Source organism: Pseudochaenichthys georgianus, chromosome 24 (genome assembly GCF_902827115.2).
Source record: "Pseudochaenichthys georgianus chromosome 24, fPseGeo1.2, whole genome shotgun sequence".
Taxonomy (NCBI): Eukaryota; Metazoa; Chordata; class Actinopteri; order Perciformes; family Channichthyidae; genus Pseudochaenichthys; species Pseudochaenichthys georgianus.
This window is the reverse complement of record NC_047526.1, coordinates 6,244,148-6,266,693: the sequence shown is the minus strand read 5'-3', so window position 1 is coordinate 6,266,693 and position 22,546 is coordinate 6,244,148. Positions and strand designations below refer to the sequence as shown.

The window sequence follows — 22,546 nt, the reverse complement described above, 5'->3', positions numbered from 1 at the left end:
TAACATGTTAAAAAAAAATCAATCAATTCAATCGAAATTTATATAAAAAATATTTGAAAAACTAAACTTGTATTTGGTTTGTTATTTATTGTTTAAAGTTACCTTTAAGATTTGTCGTAGGTATGCCCAGGTTTGAACAGGTATGCCCAGGTTTGAACAGTGGTTCAATTTACCCCCTGACCTGGATCAACTTAAGTTGAGCCACAAGACCAGTTTTTTTTTTTAAAGTAATATTTTCACTGCCCTTGATCAAATATTAATTATTATCATTGCCATTGATAGGAGACATCCTTAATTTTAGGTGTGTGCTTTCATTTTACTATGTGTCATTTCTCCTTGCTTAGAGGACAGCATAACAAAAAAATGGCTCAACTTACCCCACTCTCCCCTACAGCTATGTAGATTATGTATACTACATTTAATTAAGTAAATGTATTCGTTTTTTCAGTGTACTGATAATAACTGAATGAACAGAGAGCACGGGGGAGGTGTACTTCTCCTTTATTTAAAGAAAAATCAAAGGTCTATCAAGGTAAGCACCATATCATCTGAGAAGGAACAGTACAGCGAGGGGAGACGCAGTGACCATGGCAACAGAATGACAGTAACCCTAAATGCAAAGTAGGACATCTCATTACCTTTCAGTCAATAAAGGGATTTGACCTTCCTCTGAAGATGTTCCAATACTTCCCTGATTGCACGGTTCAGCTGTTACAATTGGATACTGGAAAATGGCACTCCAAAAATTGTTTAACATGAAATGTGAACAGTCCATTGTCCAATCAGTCACTGATTGGTGAATAAACTTGACCGTGAGATGATATGTTCTACATCACTGAATGTGATTTCACAAAAAATGTCTGCCCAACCATTTATCTAGAGAATGTTTATTTATTTTCAACTTGGTGAAGTGGAATTACCTCCAGCCATACGCTTGAACGCATCGCAACACCACATCGGTGCTCAGGAGGACACACTCCTGTCACTTCAAAACAAGGAATCTCTAGCATGTGCTCGGGTTGCTTACATATGGCACAGGTGATGGTGGATTGAGTTGCTCCACCTGGATACCCACTAAATCCTATGACATTTACAATAGACATTGAAACAAGGAGAAATAAAGTCCTGTGTAGCATTTGGGTGACATTGGAGCAGATGGAAAAAAACACCATTAGCCACCAACCAAACTCCAGCAGAGACTCAACATCCAGACTGTTAGATAATAACTCATAGTCATAATTCAACCTAATCCCAATCCTTTAAGCAACATGCATTTATTTGGATTCAGGGAGAATCTTTATGCTTGCTCACTGGTGCAATTTTTTTAACCAGTTTTGACAATAATGCGTTGAGTTTTACAAAGTTTTACTTGATGCACATCGGTACATAAGTTAAATCTGCGTTTTTGACGAAGGAGACTAGGTGATGCTGATGTGAATGTAGTACACAGAGATGTTAAAGGGATCAATAGCTCTGTAGTCTGTAGTAGACTGGTTGAGATGCATTTGGATGGACATAACCTGCTGTAACGCTTTAATATAAGTTCAATAAACCTTTGTTCAAGTGTTACCTGCCTCTCACGAGTGGGTGCCAACTACCCAGTAGGCAATACATTCCCCACGACTGAAGTGCTAATGCGACTTGTTGCATGTGATCATAGTTCAAAGGAAAGATAGTTGAGTTAAATAACAAATCAAGCTTTTGAGATGCAGTTCTGTTTGTGTCGGTGACCATTAGAACAGACTTTGGATGAGTTGACTGTGGGTGCCGTTGGAGGCCAGAGGGCATTGTTGGGAATGTAAACAATACACATACAAACATAACATAATGAACATCCAAAAGAAAAACAGCACTGTAAACATGAAATAATAACAAAGCAATACACAAAAGGGTACAAATATACAATTGTCGGCTTCATTCATGGCAGGTGTGAGTGTTCCATTTGTAGCATTTCATAAATCAGCAGGACCTTAATGTCGGTTGGCATGCTGGTCATGACTAAGAGAGAGAATCTATGTACATGGCACATATCCAAACCATGCTTCGTTTGTAAGTGTGTATTAACTTCCTTAAAAAACATTCAAATGCTTAAAGATAAATACATAAACGAGAAGAAATCCATCCTGGGTCACACAGTATTCATATTAACAAGCAATATTTGACTATTTATTTGAACTGTTTGACAAATGAGTGATCCTTTGGTACGATACCTCTTAACAAAATACAGGAAATCAGTGTTTTAGTCTCTGGTATGTGTTTATGGCATAATCTGGTAAAGAAGTATTCTGCTGGCAACTCAAGAATATTAGGCTTTTTTTATCAGTTAATCTTCAGTGTGTGTCCTTAATTCCTGACAAGCAACAGTTCTGTGTAAACATGATGATACGAGAGTGGAGTAAAGTTGATAAGGATAGGTTTTGATATGTTCGCTGTGCATACATGCCGTGAAGGGATCCTTCCTGAAGCAGCAATGCTACACTTATCGTATAACCATCATGTACATTTACATTTCTTCCATGTAGTGTTGCTCTGCTCATAGAACCACCACCTAGTGTCATGTAGTATGTTTAGATGCACTCAAGAAACTGGCGTACACAAAGAAACTATTTGGGGAACATCCCTATTGAAACTGATACTCACATACAGTCGTGACTGATGCGAGGTGTGACACTCTGTTTGGGCTGATTGTGCAGTGTTGGCTATCTAGTTATGCCAACACTGAAATGTTGACTTTAATTTAATGTGTCATGTCGACAGATTTCACTAACTGTATTGCGTTCGTTGAAACCTAATGAAAATATTAGGTTCAACTTAATATTATTGATTTCAACTAACCTAATATAGTTATATGAAAATTGTTGACATAACCATTTTGAATTAAAGACAACGCTTCAGTAAGTCATTTGAACGACACTCAATAACAAAAAATAGAACCCTTGGTGTTCATTTCCATTACCATCAGACTTTAGATTGAATACAAGGATTCATTGTAACTACTAATGTTTTCTCCTTTCACATTGACACCTTTTTGTCTGGAATCGAGCATGTAAGAAATCTAAATTGTAAAAAAAACAAATACAACCTGGTTACATGAGTGCATATAAATGGAACCATCCTGAAGGTAGCAACTGGTTAGCTTAGCATTGCACGTTGAAAAACAGAGCCTATGTGTTTTCTATGTAATGTGTGTAGCGACAGTGATTGTGTGTTGAGCACTGCCCAAATGCAAAGGAACTACAATCAACACTGTGCCTGAATGCATCCTGCTTAGACACAGAGAAGCTCTGAAGCTATGCTAACGTGCAGCTCTCACACTGGCTCTGCGAAGGAGTCTGTTTTGAAGTCTCTGCCCTCTAGTGGTCAAAATCATTAAATGCTGACCTTTTTTGATTGTCTGCAAAGTATTCAGGTTTTAGAAAGCCTTGTCCATGTAGTGCATTGTGTGTGTTTTGTTCTCATCTGAAGCATGAGATTATAAAAACACTTTTCACAGGAGCACAGGGCTGACCTGGATCAAGCACTGGGGCTGCTATGGCTCCAGGTTCAGCATCACATTCACAGTGAAGGAGCGACAGAGCTTTGTGATTGGACGAGTACATATGATTGGTCACTGGCACTGCAGGGTGCTCTGCCCAGGAAACAGCTGTTGTGGAGCAGGAAACAGGAGAGTAGCTCAGTCCGTAGCGAAGGTCACATTGAGGTTCTGTCAGTTTCGATGGCATTGCTAGCCTATATGGAAGTCAAGTAATGCCACAAAAAAAAGTGAATTAAATTGCTGTCGGATGACGTATGGCACATTTAAATAAAAATAAAATGTTATAAAGTTTTCATCTTACTACAGCCAATATTAAATTAAATCTAGAGCTGTAAAATAAAAAGTGGCAAAGCTGTAGTGTTGAACCGCAAGCAGGGCTTTAGACTAATACCTCATTCACACCAACGCAACTCCGGTTCAAGATCCGTGCTAGAGCTTTTCAGGTTCAGAACCGGTTCTTCGATTTAGCTCCGGCTCTTTTCACACCGCCCAGAGTCCGACTGGTGCTGCGTAATTGCGTCATGACGTAACCGTTTGCTTCATAAAGCCAAACCGCGCGGAAACCCCTCACAGCTGACACAGACAACAACAACAACAATGGCCGATTGTGCTCCAGCTTCCTCTGTACCTCTTCGGAAGACCAGATTCCCAGTAGGTAGCTGGTCTCTTCAGTGGACCACTGCTGCTTGTTAAGTTTCTCCATCGTTGTGTACAAACTGGATAAAACGCGGGCTTTTTGTTGTTGTTCAGAAGTTGATCCCGCCCCCGCCCCTGCCCCTGCCCCTGCCCCCGCCTCGACGTGAGTGTGACGTATGCGGTGCTTTTGCTCTAGCCGGACAATTTTTTGGTGCTTGAAATGAACCGGATTCCGGAGCTAAGAGGCTGCTCCGCTGCGGTGTGAACAGGAAAACCCGGTGCTTTTCAAGCTCCAGCTCCGAACCGGCCCTGAGACACCGTTGGTGTGAATGAGGTATAAGTCTTGTTTTACAAACCCCTTTCCAGTCAAATCAACTACTTGATAATTGATTATTGTTCGATGACATTACATGTAAACATAATAAGTCCTCCAAATTCTCACATTTCCAAATCCTAGAATAAATTAAATAATTTGTTATTTATACGGTAATATTTCACAAAAATCAAGCTGAGAAATCTGAATTTTGAAAACGTAAGATGTAGAGACGTAATTTTTTTGTTTAATGTTCCATAAACTGGGCTTTCAGTCTATATTCAAAAGGGGCGAATAGAAAGGGAGGGACCCCACCCATTATGGCTCCATGTGTCAGTTTGCATGCTACGAGGTCTCTGGGCTGTCCTCTGCAGGCTCCATAGGCTCCTGTGGTCTGTACATGAAGGTGAGGAGGAACAGTGCCACGTCATAAGAGCACCAATAGGCTGTGTGTGAGGTCACTGCCGACCAATAGCGGCTCTCCACCAAGCCCTCCCTCAGCTCGAAGTCGATGCGTCTCTCCAGTTCCACTAAAACAGAGGAGAAGACAGATTAGTATCCAGCTGCTCAAAGAAATGTTCCTTAGTGGTTATCTGGAACCTGGGGGACTTCAGCAGTATTGGCTCATTGTCTCATTGTCTCCATAGTAAGTCTGTATTTTTCTCAACTCTTAATAATACTGACATTTATAATTTACAGTATGACGGATATGTTCAGGGTTAGACAAATAACAGATGATATTCAGTAAAGTTGCCTCTACAGGAGCATAAACTTTGATAATATTGACACTTAATTTGAATAGTGAATATTGATTGTGTTGCTGTGAAGAGAGTCAGTTATATGGAGTTCCTGGCAGCACACCATACTGATAACTTGAACTCTACCACCAACTGGTCAGCCATTGATAAAAAGGCCCAACAACTCCTCAGGAGACTTTGAAGGGCAAGTCTCCCCACGCCAGTCCTCGCCAACTCCCACAGGGGCACCATTGAAGGAATGCTGACCTATAGCTACGCTACATGGGTTGGTTACTGAAAGCACCAGCTAAGCAGGAGAGTAAAGACACCTCACAAGTAGGGTTGGGTACCGAGAACCGGTTCCAACATTTCGATTCCAAAGGCATCATTTAGAAATGTGAATTTCGGTTCCGCTTTTCGATGCCTGAGGAAATGTTTCTCGATGCTCTCCGTAGCCTACTGCATGACTGCGGCGGGGCGGGAAATGTAGCGTTGTACCCATAGATATATATGATATAATAAACCATGATATAAACACGTGTTTATATCATAGGTTTATATATATCTATGGTTGTACTACACTTCTTACTTCCTACACATCCATGTTCCTACAGTGTAACCTGAGACCAGGGCCGGCCCGTCGCACTGGCGTTATAGATGTTCGCCTAGGGCGCCAGATCTGTGGAGGCGCTGCGCTGACAGCTCTGGGAGAAAAAATAAATGTTTTGACCGTTGGTGCTCATCCTAATTTTCGGCCTTGATGTAACAACATTCATAATTAAGTAAATGTAACACCCTTTTCATCCCGGTTACACTTTTCATTTCCCCTGTACGATGGGCGCTGCAAGTGATGAAAATGGGGGATGTTGGCTTATCTGGCAACCGCAGCTCACAGCCAAAGTGCGAGGGAGCGAGGGAGGGTGCACCGGTATGCGCTGTTGTTATTAGCATCTGGTGCTAGCTGCGCTAACGGAAGAAGAAGATGTTTCTACAATGATGTGGAGGAGAGTCCTCTCCAGTCAGACTGAGAGGCTGATAACTACAGCTCAGTGAGGTAAAGGACTGTGAGTGTTTAGATGGTTCACTTTAGTCTAAGTTATCTCAGTGGGTCTCAAACGTTTTGATCACAATTTACGTAAACACATATTTCCAAGGCTCTCCTTTATAATTATTGGGATAAAACAGGTTTGAAATCATTCCAATGTATACTATAGGACAGTAAACCAGACATATCGTTTTAAACTGGAGAGATACAAAAATATGCATAAATAAAACAGTAAAATAAGATATGAATGAACAACACAAATAAAATACGTTACATGTATTTGTTATTGGCTATGGTAGGTTACTGGTTATGCTCACATACTTATTTAATTATTCAAATGTAAACCGATCTTTTTCATATGGGTGTTTGGAGTTGTACCCCCTAGATCTAGTCTCTAGTAATTCTGCTTAAAGAGCACCAGATTGAAGCATTTTACTTTAAAATGTTCAAACATTTCTTCCCGGTATGCCTGAGGAGGCAGATGCTTGTTTTTCTCAACAAGAACTTAATAATTGTTTTACCCTGCCCCTCAAAGAATGGGAATTGAGAACCGTTAAGAACCGGAATCGAAAAGTAGAATCGGAATCGTGGAAATTCAAACGATACCCAACTCTACTCACAAGATCAATGGTGCCCCCCTCTTGTTCCTGCTGGAGCACGATGTTCACAGAGCCTCCATCATCATCACGGACCCCCACCACCGTTACCACAGTCTGCTCCCTCCTGCAGTCTTGGCAGCAGATGTGGCAAACCCATCAGAGCGCTAATTAGCTCTCAACCACAGGCAGTCAGGGTCACCAACACACTGTGCACCCCCACTGACATCCGACCCCCTACTGAACCCCTCATTAGTGCTATGTTCCCCTTTGACATACACCACTTGTCAACATGTACTGAAAGATGCACTGCAGTGTTCTGGTCACTGTGTGTGGTGTGTATATGGGTTCAGTTGTAGCGATTGAAGCTTCTGATAAAAACTTGTTTTGTTTTTTATGCTGCTGCAACGCAAAACATTCCCAATTTAGGATCAATAAAGTACATCTTATCTTATCACTTATCTTAATCTTCTTTTTGCACTTTTGTCAGCAAGGAGGATATCGTTTTATTTCTTATGTATGCAAATACAAAACAATGAATGGCAACGAGCTTGAGAAATGACTACAGGAAACAGAATACATTGTATGGTTCATTTACTTGGACGGTCATACACAGCTGCAGGCAACAGCTGGAAGAAGTACTGCATTATTTACTTACGAAAAGTCAACTTCCTGTATTCAAAATCATACTTAAGTAAAAGTACAAAAGTATTAAGTAAGTAAGTACCAAAAGTCAAAGTACTTGTTATGCAAAATTGATCTTTTGAGCACCAAATATTTTAACTAATTGTAGTAAATGTGTTCATCACGGCGATGTTGCACTCGGTAAACATGGAGTATTTTAATAACTTTATCTATAACTATGTAGCTAAAAGTATAATAACTTATTATAATGTATTGATTTAAATGTTATATCAAGAACCTACATCTTTAAAGTAACAAGTATCTAAAGATGTACAACATTTTGTGGAGTGCAACATTTGCCTACAAAATGTAGTGGAGTAAAAGTACAAGTACCTCAATGTTTTGCTTTAGTACTTGAGTAAATGTACTTCGTTGCAGGTAGGTTTGTACTCACACGAGGTGCTGTCCATGACCGCTGAGATGGACTGGGACATGACGGGCTCCACCTCTGTCCTCTCCTCCTCGATTTCTTTGTCCTTCTCCTCGGTTTCTGCTACACTTACTCCTTCCTCTCCTGATGCCACTGTTTCAACCTCAGAGGCTCCGCCCTCAGGATCTAATGGCTCCTCCTCCACTCCGCCCACCTGGCCACTGGAACGGGAAAAGCGGGAAAACAGGATTCCTCCGATTCCCTTTCCAATACTGGCAGCACCTGAGGGGCATATAATTCACTAATTGAGTTATAAATAAAGTGGTGCAGTGAAGACATATTTCTGTAGTTTGATCCGGGAACGTATTATTGTGGTCAAAATAAATCTGTGGTAAAAAAACGTTTTTGATACTTACACGTTTTGTTCAGCACTTTATGTTTTTTTAACAAAATATGCATCCACTAGTAGTAACATGCTATTGTTAGGCTATAAAGGAGCTAAATCATTGTCACATGGCTACTCATCACCACAGCTAAGCTAACAGTGGCTAATGCTTGATGACCTTGAGTAGTCTCATTTAGCCATTTGTAAGCAACTGCCATTTTCATAACACAAAAAAGCTTTGGAAGTGACTTATTGGTGGGGGGATTATTCCTATAGAAACCCAGTCAGTATTTGACCTAATACTCCGGTGGGTATCAGACTGTCAAAAAATAGCAGATTTGTAAGGCTTGTACTGGACTTACATATGGAAGCAAACAAGAGACAGAAGTATTTGAATTTTATTAGACACCAAACGTATAGCATTGAAAATAATTACTTTGAAAATCATGTATCTGAATTTTTTTTATGTGAAATAAAAATGTAAAACTTCACGTTAAAAAAATTCTAATGTTCAAATTCAGATCCCAAAAATTCAAGTGAAAAGAATTTGAATGCACAATTTTGGTGTATAAAATTCGAAGTCAAACATTTTGGTGTTTAAAATTGCCATGCAGCATCATCCGGGCTACTCAGACAGGATAAGCAACCGAGCCCGAATGCAATCAAACCGACTTCTGGCCTATCAGAGCACGGCTCTGTCAGTCATGTGATCACAACAACCCGGGAGAAAAATGACGGAGAACAGTGGGGCTTGGGTAAGTAGTCAGTTTGTGCTATTTATTTGCCTTCAGTCCCGTTTCCTCTGATGCATAAAGGAAATTAACAGAGACCAGTTAATTGCTTCTATTGATCTGTTGAGCCCCTGCCTACTGTCAGCTGCTTGCCTTGCTACAATATCAGCAGTGCAAGCAGCTCCTGTTCCTCTCAGCACAGATCAGGCAGACAGTGAGTGCTTCCCAGGCATCCAGGGCCTTCCACAAGGATATAGAATTGCAAAGGGAATCAGAGAAAAGCTTGAGAAAGACATTTTCAGTAAAAGCCCAAATTTGGTGGACTTTCGGCACGATGTAATGTGGCTTTTTCATCATTTACATTGATCTTAATTAGTGCTTATTTCATATTATTTGTTGGCTAGTTTCCACCGTGGAGACGGGCTACAACAACGCTGCAACAAACCTGTTTATCTCTGCTTGAGACTCTGATATGTTTGCGAGTGTAGCGCAAGAGAAAAGGGACGTTTGATTTATTTTATCCCGTTATGCAGATAGTTTAAGACCTTAAAGTAACGCAAGTAATTCCATAGTTTTGTGCTTAATAACTGTCATGTAGTTACTGCTGTTATCAACAGTAACACATGTAATCTGATTACTGTAACGTGGTATCAGTAATCAGTTCCTGTAGCGCCTTACCCCCAACGCTGGTGCTTACCCATGATGCTGGCCTTGCCGAGGCTGGTGATGGACTCTCCGTAGTGCCGTCGGACCTGCGGGGGGGAGGTGCAGGGGCTGGGGATGCTCTCTGAGTCGGACACTGAGGCCGTCTCCTTGGGGGGGTTCAGCAGCGTGGGCCGGACCTGATCGTACCGGGTCGGGCTGGTGGTGTTGTACCTGTGTTGTGACCACATCAAGAGAAGGAGACGAGCACTGAAGACAGTAGGCTACATTTTAGTAGATTTTTTTTTTTTTTAAAGTACAGGGGGATTAATTAATAACCAGCATCTGTTATAAATAACAACTTGTCTTACCAGTGGATTTGAACAGGTGCAATGTTACTGTAGTGCTTTAAGATGAGAGGCTCCAATCTATATGCCTGAAACAAACAAACAAACAAACAAACAAACAAACAAACAAACACATACAAATGTTAGAGCAGGGTTTCCACATTGTATCTGAATATAACTGCCTGTTTGTTATTTAGTTTACATGGATTACATGGTAATCTTATAGCAACACCAGCCATTGTTGGCCAGTACTCATCAATACATGTCTGCTGCTGATCATAAAAGTCAGAATAGCGACACAATTGTGCTCACCACAGGGTCTGTGGGATGGAATATGTTGAAGAGGCGTTTGCAGATGGATGTGGGGAGAATGTGGTCCTGCACACAGCTGTTTCCAGGCCGGATCCCCCGCAGAGCCAAGAAGACCGCCAGAGGAGAGCCCATGCAGAAGAAGTTTTCTACCTGCAACACAGAGAACACAGAACAGCAGCATTCAACAAGAGATCAAGAGACTCCTGTAATGGCGCATTTCCACTGCAGCGGGGTAGCCCCGTTTAAGCGTCCCTAAGCGTCCTCGCTCAGGCCTCGGGCTGCCTCGCTGGCCGTCCGAAGCCATGGCGCATTTCCATTACAGTTTAGGACCTGGGGTAGCAACGCAGTGTAGGCGGGGCTGTCACTACCCGATCCGTCCCCCTGCCCGATCGGTACTGCGCATGTGCGAGATGGTCCGGAAGTCCGGACGGCAACACAAGATGGACACTTTGACACAGTGGCTTTTAGCAAAGCTCAAAAAGAAAAACCGAGAGAGATGAGTTATTGTTATTACAACGTGACTTCACTATTATTTAACAACTCTTTTTATTGGGTTCTTTTATTTGGGGTCAAGTACATTGTCAGAATAAGTGAGAAATGGATTTAACTTCTGTTAGACAGCTATCATACTGAATACATATTTACTGTGAATGTGTGCAAACATGTATGGCATATGGCTGTCTAACAGAAGTTACATTCATTTCTCACTCTTCTTGACAAACACAACTCACAAAACACACACAACAATGGAGGATGTGGAAGCGATCGTTTACTTGTTTCTGGTGAAAGGCTCTCAGCTCATTGACCAGTTACATAGCACTGTGGCTGTACTGGGCCACTACGCTCACTTACAAACCGTATTTTAATAACTAGTACGTCATTAGTTTGAATTTGAGGGGTTGCACGCTAAAACACTTCAATTAAATGTATTATGTCAACACATTAGATGAGTTGAAAGCAATAATATGAAATTGAACTTCATATTTTTTTATTTAAATTGTATTATTGCTTTCAACTAACCTAATACAATTAAAGGTGGGTATGTTATTTATTTCAGAAACACTTTTTGTTATATTCCATGGAATGCTTAACATCCCGATAGCAATGAATATATTAAATGCTTTGACATTTGTGGAAGCGGTAGTACTGTAAAAAACCAATCATCTGAGCCGGCCCGGCTAAAGTAACTGGATGGCCTGCCTGCCTGTCAGCCTTCCATCTGTGCACAAACTTATCTCGTGCCCTCATTGGTCATGTGCGCGTTCGTGTGTGTTGGAGGAGGGGCTCTGTAACGGCCCGTCCACACAGCGGCGTGCGCTGACGCTTGCCGGCGGGCGTGTCTGAAACTCGACCAACAACCAATCACATGAATCTCCCGCCCCTGACACACAAGCAGCGGTTTGATTGGCTAGAGCTTGTACTGGCATATGATTCGATTGGCTGACGCCTCACCGAGGCGTCAAAAGTTGAACATTGCTCAACTTTTGCAGCGAGCCACGCCAGCTACGCTCCACGTCGCTTCCCACGATGCATTTCGGCTAAAAGGGACGTCACCCCATTCAAAGTGAATGGTGAAGCGTCAACGCACGCCGCAAAATTACATACCCCACCTTTAAGTCAAATATGTTAACTTAATACATTTAATTATAGTCAACATTTCAGTGTTTTCAGTGCAGAATGAATCAGAGGGTGTATGGAGTCAGATAAGCGCCAATAATGCATATAGAAGGATTCAAAACATTTATTTTGTTATCCCTCCATAAAACTGTTTTTCATTTCACACAAAGCAGTTGAATAATAGCAGCAATTGTTTATAGTGGAAATAAAAATGCATAACAAAGTAAGATACCTGAATGTGTTTTTGATGCACGCAGAAATCCATACGAAAATTTAACGGGAGTCCACGAATCAATGTACTTAAAGTATTTACCTTGAATTTCAACTCTGGCACAGCAGAAGAGGAAGTCCGCAGACCCTGGAACTGATCCTCCAAGTCTCTCAACCTGGGATAATAGACGCAGAGATTAGTGTGCAGGGATGGATGAATGTGAAGAGGCTAATCTTCCTAAATCGTTATGCTCGGGCATCTTCTTTGCCGTGTCTTTATTGATCCACATAATGTCTCAAAGCTAATGAACACACTGAAGTAGGAAAATCAACTTCCCAACACTAGAGATGGGATTATCAAAGGATTGATCTACATGTTTACCTATTATATATATAAATATATGGAATACACATTCTAAAGTTTGCTGTACCTTCTTACTGAAGTAAACATTTATCATTCAGTGTCTTCCTATTTAGGGTGTGGCAGTGATGATGTATTTTTGTACACTGAAGAAACTGAAATGTTGACTTTAATTAAGTGTATTATGTCAAGAGATTTCCCATAACTGTATTAGTTTAGTTTAAGGCAATAATATTAAGTTGAACATAATATTTGTATTTAAACTTAATATTATTGCTTAGAACTAACCTTATACACTTATGTGAAATCTGTTGACATGATACATTTAATTCAAGTCAACGATTGAGCTTTGTCGGTGTACATGTGGAATCAACTTCCTGGTTGTTGGAGATGACTGAGCGGTGCAGTACCTGAGGCGTGTGAGTCTCAACTGCTCCTGAAGGTGGCGCTCCTCACCATTAGGCCAGCGGGCCTTGGCCTCCTCCGGGTCTGGCACTTCTTGATGATGAAAGCGCACGGGGTCCCAGCCTGTCATGATGTCGAAGGTGATGACGCAGCCCAGCGAGTGAGACACGATCGACACCTTCCCGTTTTTCTCAAAGTCCGGATTTCGCGAGCAGAAGAGCGAGTACAGACGATTCAGCTCCAGAGTCAAACCTCTGGTGATCTACACACACACACAGACACACAACAACACACAACAACACACACGTTTGAGAGGCATTCAAAGACATAGAGCGGTGCAGTGAGGACATATTGTTGCAGGCTTCCCAAAGTTAAGGCTCAAGGCTGACACAAATCTATGGGATTTTCTATTGGATTTTTGAAAACTGCAGAATCTAAGACCTTTAGAAAACACATGTTTAATCTCCACATATTAACACCCCTTTATCCTGTTTGGAGAGAAAATGCAGTTGCCTGAAGTACAAAGCTAACGTATTGCTTCACTACCACTAAGCTAAAGGCGGCTAATGTTCGGCGTGATGACGTTTATTATTCCATTTGGTCACTTGTTGGCAACCTCCATTTTTATGACACAAAGAAGCTTGACATCCATGAGTTGGGTAATTATTAGGGATGCACGATATTGGTTTTTTGAAACCGATACCGATAACTTCCTGCTTCTCAAGACCGATACCAATCCACCCACACCGCAGTATTTTTCTTTTACCCAAAAAATATATTGTATATTATCGGGGCTATTAATACTGTTATCGGGTTTATCGGGATGACGTCATAATTCCTAATATCGGACCGATAATTATCGTGCACCACTAGTAATTATTGATGTATTTTATGTCGTAGAATAAAACGGGAAAATCTCACGGGGGGCCTATTCTGCTTTTGGGGGGTTTCCCTCTCCCGTAGTGTGTTATATATTTTGTTCTGCATGTAAATGGTCTGTAAAGGCTCAAATCCCTTTGTTGGTTTCAAGGGGGTCCAAGCCCCCCCTGAAACCCCTCCATTGGACTCCTTTGTTTTCTGCTTGACCACATTGTAAGATAGGCTAAGGGGCGGGACATCTCTTAGCTGTTGACCAATACCAACAGAGCTAGCCAGCTAACCAATCGGAGCAGACTGGGCTCTGGTTTCAGACAGAGGGTGAAAAGAGGTGCTGCAGCACAGGCAGAATGAGAGCATGGAGACACGGATGCACAAAATACTAATATGAACCTGAACATGAGAATAATGGAGCCCCTTGAAGCTTGTTTCAACAACAGGTTTCGGACTCATTGCTGCATTCCTTGCGATGTGTCAACAACATATGAATATCTCTGATTGAGGCCTAAGGGTCTTGGCGATTCATGTATGCTTTCACAGTCAGGAAGTAGACCACCACTTAGAGCTGGATTAAATCAGTTTAACCAGGATGTAGTTAATGCGGGCTCAGTGGACTTAGTAACAAAGTGCAGCACCACAGCTGAGGGGGACAGCATGAGGCTACACTTCAGTCAGTGTTCACTACAGGGACAGGAGAGCTGTCGTGTCCGTCTCACCTCGTCTCTGTACAGCGGGCTGGTGTAGTACATGATGTCCATGGCGCTGCTGTTCAGCATGTCTCTGAGGCCCCGCACTTTGTCTGGGGTGATGGAGTCCACCCTGTCTGCAGGGAGGACACAAGTACATCAAACCCAACTGGAGGACAATCACAAAGACCATATGTGTAACATTGTTTCATATTCTATTGAAAACAATGTGATTCTTAGTGTTTAAAAACATACATTTGAATGTTTTAACAATTCAGAAATATATGTTTTTCTGTCCAACCTTTTAGTCTAAATCATGAAAACGACTGACTATGACATCTGGAATTGACATTTTGAACAGTCAGAATGTTGGCTTTTTCAACATTTTTATTTTAGAAAAGATATAATTGGATATTTATGATCCCTAGAGGATACATACTTGTATGCTTTTTGGGGATGTTCTAACCCAGTTAGGGATATCCAAAGGCAACAAAACAACCTAAATATATAATGATCCAACCATGTGTTTGATCATGCCCCTAACAGGATAAACCCCTTTGATATTTAATAATCCAAATGACCTGTTTCAAGTTCCAATTAGGTCAATACGACTTTGTATCCCACTGTTGGGGGGATTTCTCGTGCGTTCCCTTTCACACTGCTTCATTAAATATTTATAAATTCCCTTGAGTTCACTTTAGTCCGATTGTTTCCTCTCAGCCTTCATGGCTTCTCTCTGTTTATGCCCAGCCGTCAGCAATAACCATTCTTTGTGTGTTTCCTGAACATTTTTATTTGATATGCCATATTGACATTTGTACTACGCCATGTCTATTGGCATTGTAATAATTGAATAGTGAATAAGTCTCAGTTCTGAATTCAATAGTGAAACTAGGCTTGTTCCTGTCCATTTAAACATGTCAGGCAGAAGAACCTCTGAACCAGACTGCTTTGTGTTGGACGTGGTGAGTCGAGGTGCAGGGTACCTCCATCCAGAGCCAGCTTTGACCTCCACTCCACAGGAAGGAACTCCACATGCTCTGTGGTGCGATCTGAGAAGTGCTTCTCCTCCATCTTCCTGGCAGCGTCTCGCATCCTGCCCGCCAACACAAAAAGTCACTTCAATGCATTCTGAATCCCTTTCCAATGATCTGTGCTTCCAATGGGAATGTGTCTCTCACATGCTGGTGTTCCTGATGATGCGACCCTGGTCCATTTTCTGGCCAATGCCATGCACCACAAAGACGATGTGGGTGGTTTCGGGTGGGGTGTCCTCAGGTGCCGCCTCTTCCACGTATCCCCGATGGAGACGTGTCCCGCTGCTGGAGGCTGAAGACATAAGAGGGCACATTATTAACTGAAGTGATGTTTCTCCACAGCAATGATGTCTAGCACCTCTTTAGGGACCATAACCCAGTCCGCAGCCCATACTCGGCCCCTGCAGGGGTCCGAAGCCAGGTCCCCAGGGTCTGAGCTACGGCCTATATCTAAATCAGTTCTGTCACCTACAAATTGTAGTCACGCTTTAATTAATGTGTTCATTGGTTTTTAAGGATCAGTTCTCCTAAGTTACGAACATTGTCTCTCTTGATGATGTTAATGTGCGATAAAATAATTGTTGCCGTTAATTCATGCTAATGCTAATGCTAATGCGTAAACTTGCCTAATTTTTTGTGTATGGATTTTGAATTACATTTATATAAAACGAAACAGTATTTGTGTGTGGATTGAAAATTACTTTTGTAGATAGACATTTATTTATAAATCCAGAATTGCATTTGTAAATCCTTCTGTGTGCAATTATTTATGTTGACACTAATCTGACCCCATACAGACACACCGCTCACACACTTACCTTTGGAGAAGCCCAGTTTCTGTGTGACACTGCGAGCGATCTTGGAGGTGGTGGCGTCGCTGTACAGATACACCTCCTCCACGCTGTGCCAGTCCACGTGACTCCGGCTCAGTTTCCGGCTGTGGATGGCTGGGTGACAGTCGCAGTAATTAACAGCAGGTGACACACTTTATCCAGCATAATTAATGTACCGTTCCCCATGTGGGTGTGTCGAGTGTGTCGAGTGTGTGTGGGGTGTGTGTGACAATCAGGCTGGAGGGATAACGGATTACATGTAACGAGGATTCATCATCAGGATACAACAATAAGTATTCCATGACATTAACATAACAAAAGTAATCAGATTACTATTATATATATATTTTTTAAATAGAGATTAGTAGCAGGAAACTAGTACTCCAACATTTTTCAAATCAAATATCTTTCTTTTCTATATAAAATACTCAGATTACTGATTACATTTATGGACAAGTAACTAGTTATTGTAACGGATTACATTTTGAAAGTAACCCTCCCAACCCACCAATTTACAAACAGACCTCACACACCCTCGTCTTCTCTTCTCTTATTGGTAGAGCTGGAATAACATCACCTGACTTATTTTGTGTCCTAGTTCTGAATCCGACCATGTTCCCAACACCTGCAGCTTCTGTGCACATGTATCTCCACACACACACACACACACACACACACACACACACACACACACACACACACACACACACACACACACACACACACACACACACACACACACACACACACACACACACACACACACACACACACACACACACACACACACACACACACACACACACACACACACACACACACACACACACACACACACACACACACACACACACATATATTTCTACGTCTTCCTCACCATCCTTGCTGTCCACTGTGGTGTCCACCACCTCCATCTCGTAGGTGTCCCTCATCTGTTGCCCTCGGAAACGGGCCAGGTACTCGATCTCGATGGGGTCACTCTCGTCCTCCTCCAGGGGAAGCCACGTCCCGTCGATGAACCACTGCCCCCTCATCACAGGGATACGGTCTTGCTCTGAGGGACACCACATCACGTTGACTTCACTGGTTGTTTTAGCCTATAGGCTTGCTCTAATTCCACATCTTTATCAAAGTACAGAAAACAGATACTTTATGGGATTAAAGAGATGTTAAATGAATGAGACACAGATACGACACGGGGTATAGTTAGTTAGTGAAAGGGAAAATCAGTGAATTATTATCTTTGGCAATGAAAACATTTAAAAGACAAGAAATCAAGGAGAACGGTATGGAAAAACTGAAACGTTGACTTTAATTAAATGTCCTATGTCAACAGATTTCACATAACTGTATTAGGTTAGTTGAAACAATAATATTAGGTAGTTAAGTTATTAAATACAATATTTGGTTCAACTTAATATTATTGCTTTCAACTTACCTAATACAGTTATGTGAAATCTGTGGACCTAATACATTTAATTAAACTCAACGGTTCAGTTTTTTAAGTGCCCTGGGAGGATGTAATATGTTTAGACTGTTCCAGGGCGGCGCCAGGGATGTTGGGCCCCATGAAAATATATCACATTGGGCCCCACCACCAGGCACAGGCCACTTTGTTTATAAATTACCTCGAGGGCCGTACCAAATGGTCTAGCGGTCCGTATACGGCCTGGGGGCCAGAGGTTCCCCACCCCAGCTTTAATATAATAACATTAGTATTAATATCATAACCAAAATGTCGGTGATTAACATTTTTGTTTACCTAATACAGACTGATCACTCAAGGCTTCAAACTGTCCATCATCCTAAATAGACTAAAAGCAGTATTTTGTTTTATGTAGATCATTGGCTATGTGGGAAAATACTGTGTTTGAAATGTATAATTAAAATTAGATGTTAGCCTTTTGTTTTGATATATATATTTTTTTTGTATTCCAGTCTCCCTTCAAATATGTTAAGCGGCATGTCAATCAACACAATGCTGCTCACCACACCTTTTCTTGTGAAAAACTGGGTGACATATCGCCCTTTAGTCCCTCTCTCTTGTCTTTCTCTCCTTTCTCTTCTTTTCTTAGAGCCTGAAACATGGTCGTTGAAACATGGTACAACACACGTATGTAGGCTAAGTACTAGCATCCCTCCTCACATGCTTTCACTCTCTGCAAGTGCCGGTGCCGCACCGCGTTTGGAGGCAGGACCAAACCATTACATGTAAATAGAAGGGGGTGTACATAGGCTTTGGGTAATTTACTTTTGGAAGAAAATAAGTTAAATGAATCATAAGTTTAGTGAGTACTTTATCAATATAACGTTCTATTAATGTTAATTATTGAGGATTGATGAAAGGTTACTTACATTTTTTTTGGGGCCCCCGTCAGTCACGGGCCCTTCGAATCGTCCTAACTTACGGCGCCCCTGGTCATGACCACTGTTCAATGGTATCAGCAGTTTGACTGTTTAAATCAGGGGTGGGGAACCTTTTTCCTCCATTTCAATTTTTACAACATCCTTCGAGGGCCGTACAAATTATTGAACTCAACGTCTGCTTAAAAAACTAAAATCACAGCCCATTCATTTCGCCTTTCTTTCATGCTGTGCAAAGAACAAGCAACCTCTTAATCCAGATATTTGACCATGCATGCACCGTGGCATGACCACCAAAACAGAAATATATGGACACAAGATGTGTGCAAATGTATTTAGTTTCATATCCATGCGGACATGATTTAAGTGGGGGGGGGGGGAGGGGGGTCTAACCTCACCTAGTTTGGGGGCATGCACCACCAGGAAGATTTGTTTTGAATGTTGAAGTTAAAAGCATCAATCTGGTGCACTTTGAGAGTACAATTAATAGATCTATGGATACATCTCTCAACACCCACATGAAACAGAACTGTAAGCAGATTTTCTTCTTTATGGATATTTTACAACTTTTAAACTGTATTCTTGTTTAATAATAACTTTTTTTTTACTGTCATATAGTATTTTATACCTGTTTACTTTATTCTCTTGTTTTTTGATAACTATAATGATCATATAAAGATGTGCCTTTACAACACTGGTAGTAGAAAAAGCTTCTTGTATTCGTTAGCATAGCTAACCAGATGCTAATAACAACAAAGTTATTGATTGTATGACAGATGAGGCATGACAGATGAGCAGATCGCCACTGGGCTCTCAACTAAAGACACAGCCACGCAAAAACTGCGGCATGTGTACAGCTCCTTATGGTTACTGCAATTTGTGAAGTCCCGGCCCGGAGCAGCGTTCTGGTGCTCTCCGTTAGAACTACACTCCTGTCAGACGAGACACATACCACGTGATGACACGTTAGGCTCGTGTTGTGTTCAAGGACCCTGCCCTTGGCCAGGAAAAACAGGCACTCGCTTGTTTAATTATTCTGCGGTCTAGAATTCTTTTCTTTTTTGCGTGTGTTTATAAATTACCTCGAGGGCCGTACCAAATGGTCTCGCGGGCCGTATACGGCCCGGAGGCCGGAGGTTCCCCACCCCTATAGTAGCAGCAGAAATACAAATGATGATATTGAAACTATTTTTGCAAGAAAGTTTGCCAGAAAACACAAAATGTTCTTATTTCTGATAAATAGTGAACAAGAGTTGCAATCATATTTGTATTTTAAGTTTAGGACTGACATTTTTGTAAATTCAGCAAAAAAAGTAATCGCAATACCTAATCAATGTAGTCTTTAAGTCATTATGAAGCAGAAGCGTTTCAAAAATTAAATGGCTGCAGATTGTCTAATGTAAGAATGTTCTGTGTTTGTTATCATGGTAAAGGAAATGGCCTATTAGCACATTTAACTGATACTAACAAGTAACTGGTGAACTGACTCATTGTCTTATTTTAACAATTATGAATAGACGTTTTAGTCATGGCAGAAATAGTGGATGAAATCGTTTTATAGGTTGTATTTAACAGTTACAGTATGTACCAGTTGTACTAAAAGCACATTACCCTGCCTGCAGTAAATAAAGTAATTAAAATGAGTTCCACCTTCATTCACCCAGCTTTATAAACACATGCATTCATTATAATCAAAACATACATGGGCCAATCTGCACATAGGCTACTTTTACTTTTTGTTCTTTACAGTATATTAAGAATGGCAATACTTTTATACTTTACTTGAATAACAATTACAAAACGTGATTTTCCTAGTAAAAGAGTATTCCCTCTGGTACTTCTACAAGTACAAGACCTGAGTATTCCTCTGACAGCAGCCTACAGTACAGACAGTACAGTACAGACAGTACAGTACATACTGTGCAGTACAGACAGTACAGTACAGACTGTGCAGTAGACAGTACAGACAGTACAGGCAGTACAGACAGTACAGTACAGTACAGACAGTACTGACAGTACAGTACAGACAGTACAGTACAGACTGTGCAGTAGACAGTACAGACAGTACAGGCAGTACAGACAGTACAGTACAGACAGTACAGTACAGTACTGACAGTACAGTACAGACAGTACAGTACAGACAGTACTGACAGTACAGTACAGACAGTACAGTACATACTGTGCAGTAGACAGTACAGACAGTACAGTACAGACAGTACTGTACAGACTGTGCAGTACAGACAGTACAGACAGTACAGACAGTACAGACAGTACACAGTACAGTACGGACAGTACAGACAGTACAGTACATACTGTGCAGTAGACAGGACAGTACAGTACTGACAGTACAGTACAGACAGTACAGTACAGACTGTGCAGTACAGACAGTACAGACAGTACACAGTACAGTACAGACAGTACAGTACAGACAGTACAGTACATACTGTGCAGTACAGACTGTGCAGTACAGACAGCACAGACAGTACAGTACCGACAGTACAGACAGTACAGTACGGACAGTACAGACAGTACAGACAGTACAGTACATACTGTGCCGTACAGACTGTGCAGTACAGACAGCACAGACAGTACAGTACATACAGTACAGACAGTACAGTACCCTACAGACTGGTAGCAGTAATTCAATGGTGTTGGTGTATTTGAACAACTTACGGTTCCAGTAAACGGGGTAACATTCCTTCTCCTTGATATCCACTTCATAGAGCCCCCCTCTGACACACACTGCCTCCACGCCGATGAGGATGTCGTCCGGGTCCCTCATCTCGTCTGACCCGGAGAGCCGCTGCCCTCCGCCGCCCAGCACCGGCGGCTCCGCCCGGACCCCGTCCACCGCCCCGCTCTCTGCCTGGGTTTCCTCCTTCCCCTCGGCCTCGGGTGGTTCCGCGGGGCGTTTGACCTTGTCTGGGTTCTGTTCACTGAACCTCCGATAGACAATCTCAATTTTTAAAGAGTCGTGTCCGACGAATGGTTTCCACGTCCGCTTGTCCTCTTTGTAGAACCAGCGGATCTCCTCCGGTCCCAGCTCCGTCACTACCTCGCCGCGGTGCCGGGAGCTGTTGGACCGTATGCGCTTTTTGGTTGTCACATTCCCGTCACTTTCTGTGTAGTTTGGGTCCAGATACGATGAGCCCGAGTATTCTTCCCCAGCCAGGCCCAGCATCAGGCCATCCGGGGACAGCAGCGGCAGGTGTCGGTCCAGACCGGGCTGCTCCGGATCCCCTTCCCCGGCAGCAACACCTTCTCCCATCGGAGTGTCGTCGTAGCTGGTCACAAACACATCATTTGCCATATCCCATTCACTACTGCTGACGGAGTTATTCTCCGAGCTCTGTTGACGGATAGTCGGGGTATCCTTCATATTGCTCATACTTTGGCTAGAATACATGGAAATAGCGTCATACAAATGTCCCTACCGTCAGACTATTACACCAGATTAACGATTCCCTTCTCCCCATCTGGTAACATCTGTATGATGAACCGTTCTGATCCCGACCACATCTTTACCATTATCGCTTCAGGTTTAACATATGTACCCAGACGATTTGAACATATATCACCTTCTTTCCTGACTGTCTACACTGCTCGTTCGTATTTGGGTGAAAACTGCTGGAATAATAACGGTACTACTAGCTAGGATGGAAATCTCAGTCGCTCCATGATGTCAAATTAATGACGACACACCAAGCTTCCTTTTCAAACCTTCAAAATAAACTCCACTACTAATTTCAGAAAAATTAAATAAATTTACATTTAAAAGAAAAATAATGTATTCCAAGTAGCTCAAATGTGTACTTTAGAACAGT

At 41.9% G+C, this 22,546-nt stretch overlaps 1 protein-coding gene across 1 annotated transcript; it reads right to left on the bottom strand.

Moving 5' to 3' along the window:
- Positions 1 to 485: 485 nt before the first annotated feature.
- Positions 486 to 22,385, bottom strand: ddhd1b (DDHD domain containing 1b). Its single transcript, XM_034076339.1, has 14 exons — positions 21,396 to 22,385; positions 17,236 to 17,412; positions 16,344 to 16,472; positions 15,670 to 15,817; positions 15,475 to 15,584; positions 14,519 to 14,625; positions 12,932 to 13,188; positions 12,264 to 12,336; positions 10,334 to 10,483; positions 10,046 to 10,110; positions 9,730 to 9,908; positions 7,941 to 8,198; positions 4,800 to 5,014; positions 486 to 3,729 (listed from the first exon to the last, which is right to left on the bottom strand). The coding sequence occupies exons 1-13, from the start codon at positions 22,126 to 22,128 to the stop codon at positions 4,830 to 4,832; spliced, it is 2,571 nt and encodes an 856-aa protein (XP_033932230.1). The 5' UTR covers positions 22,129 to 22,385; the 3' UTR covers positions 486 to 3,729; positions 4,800 to 4,829.
- Positions 22,386 to 22,546: the final 161 nt, after the last annotated feature.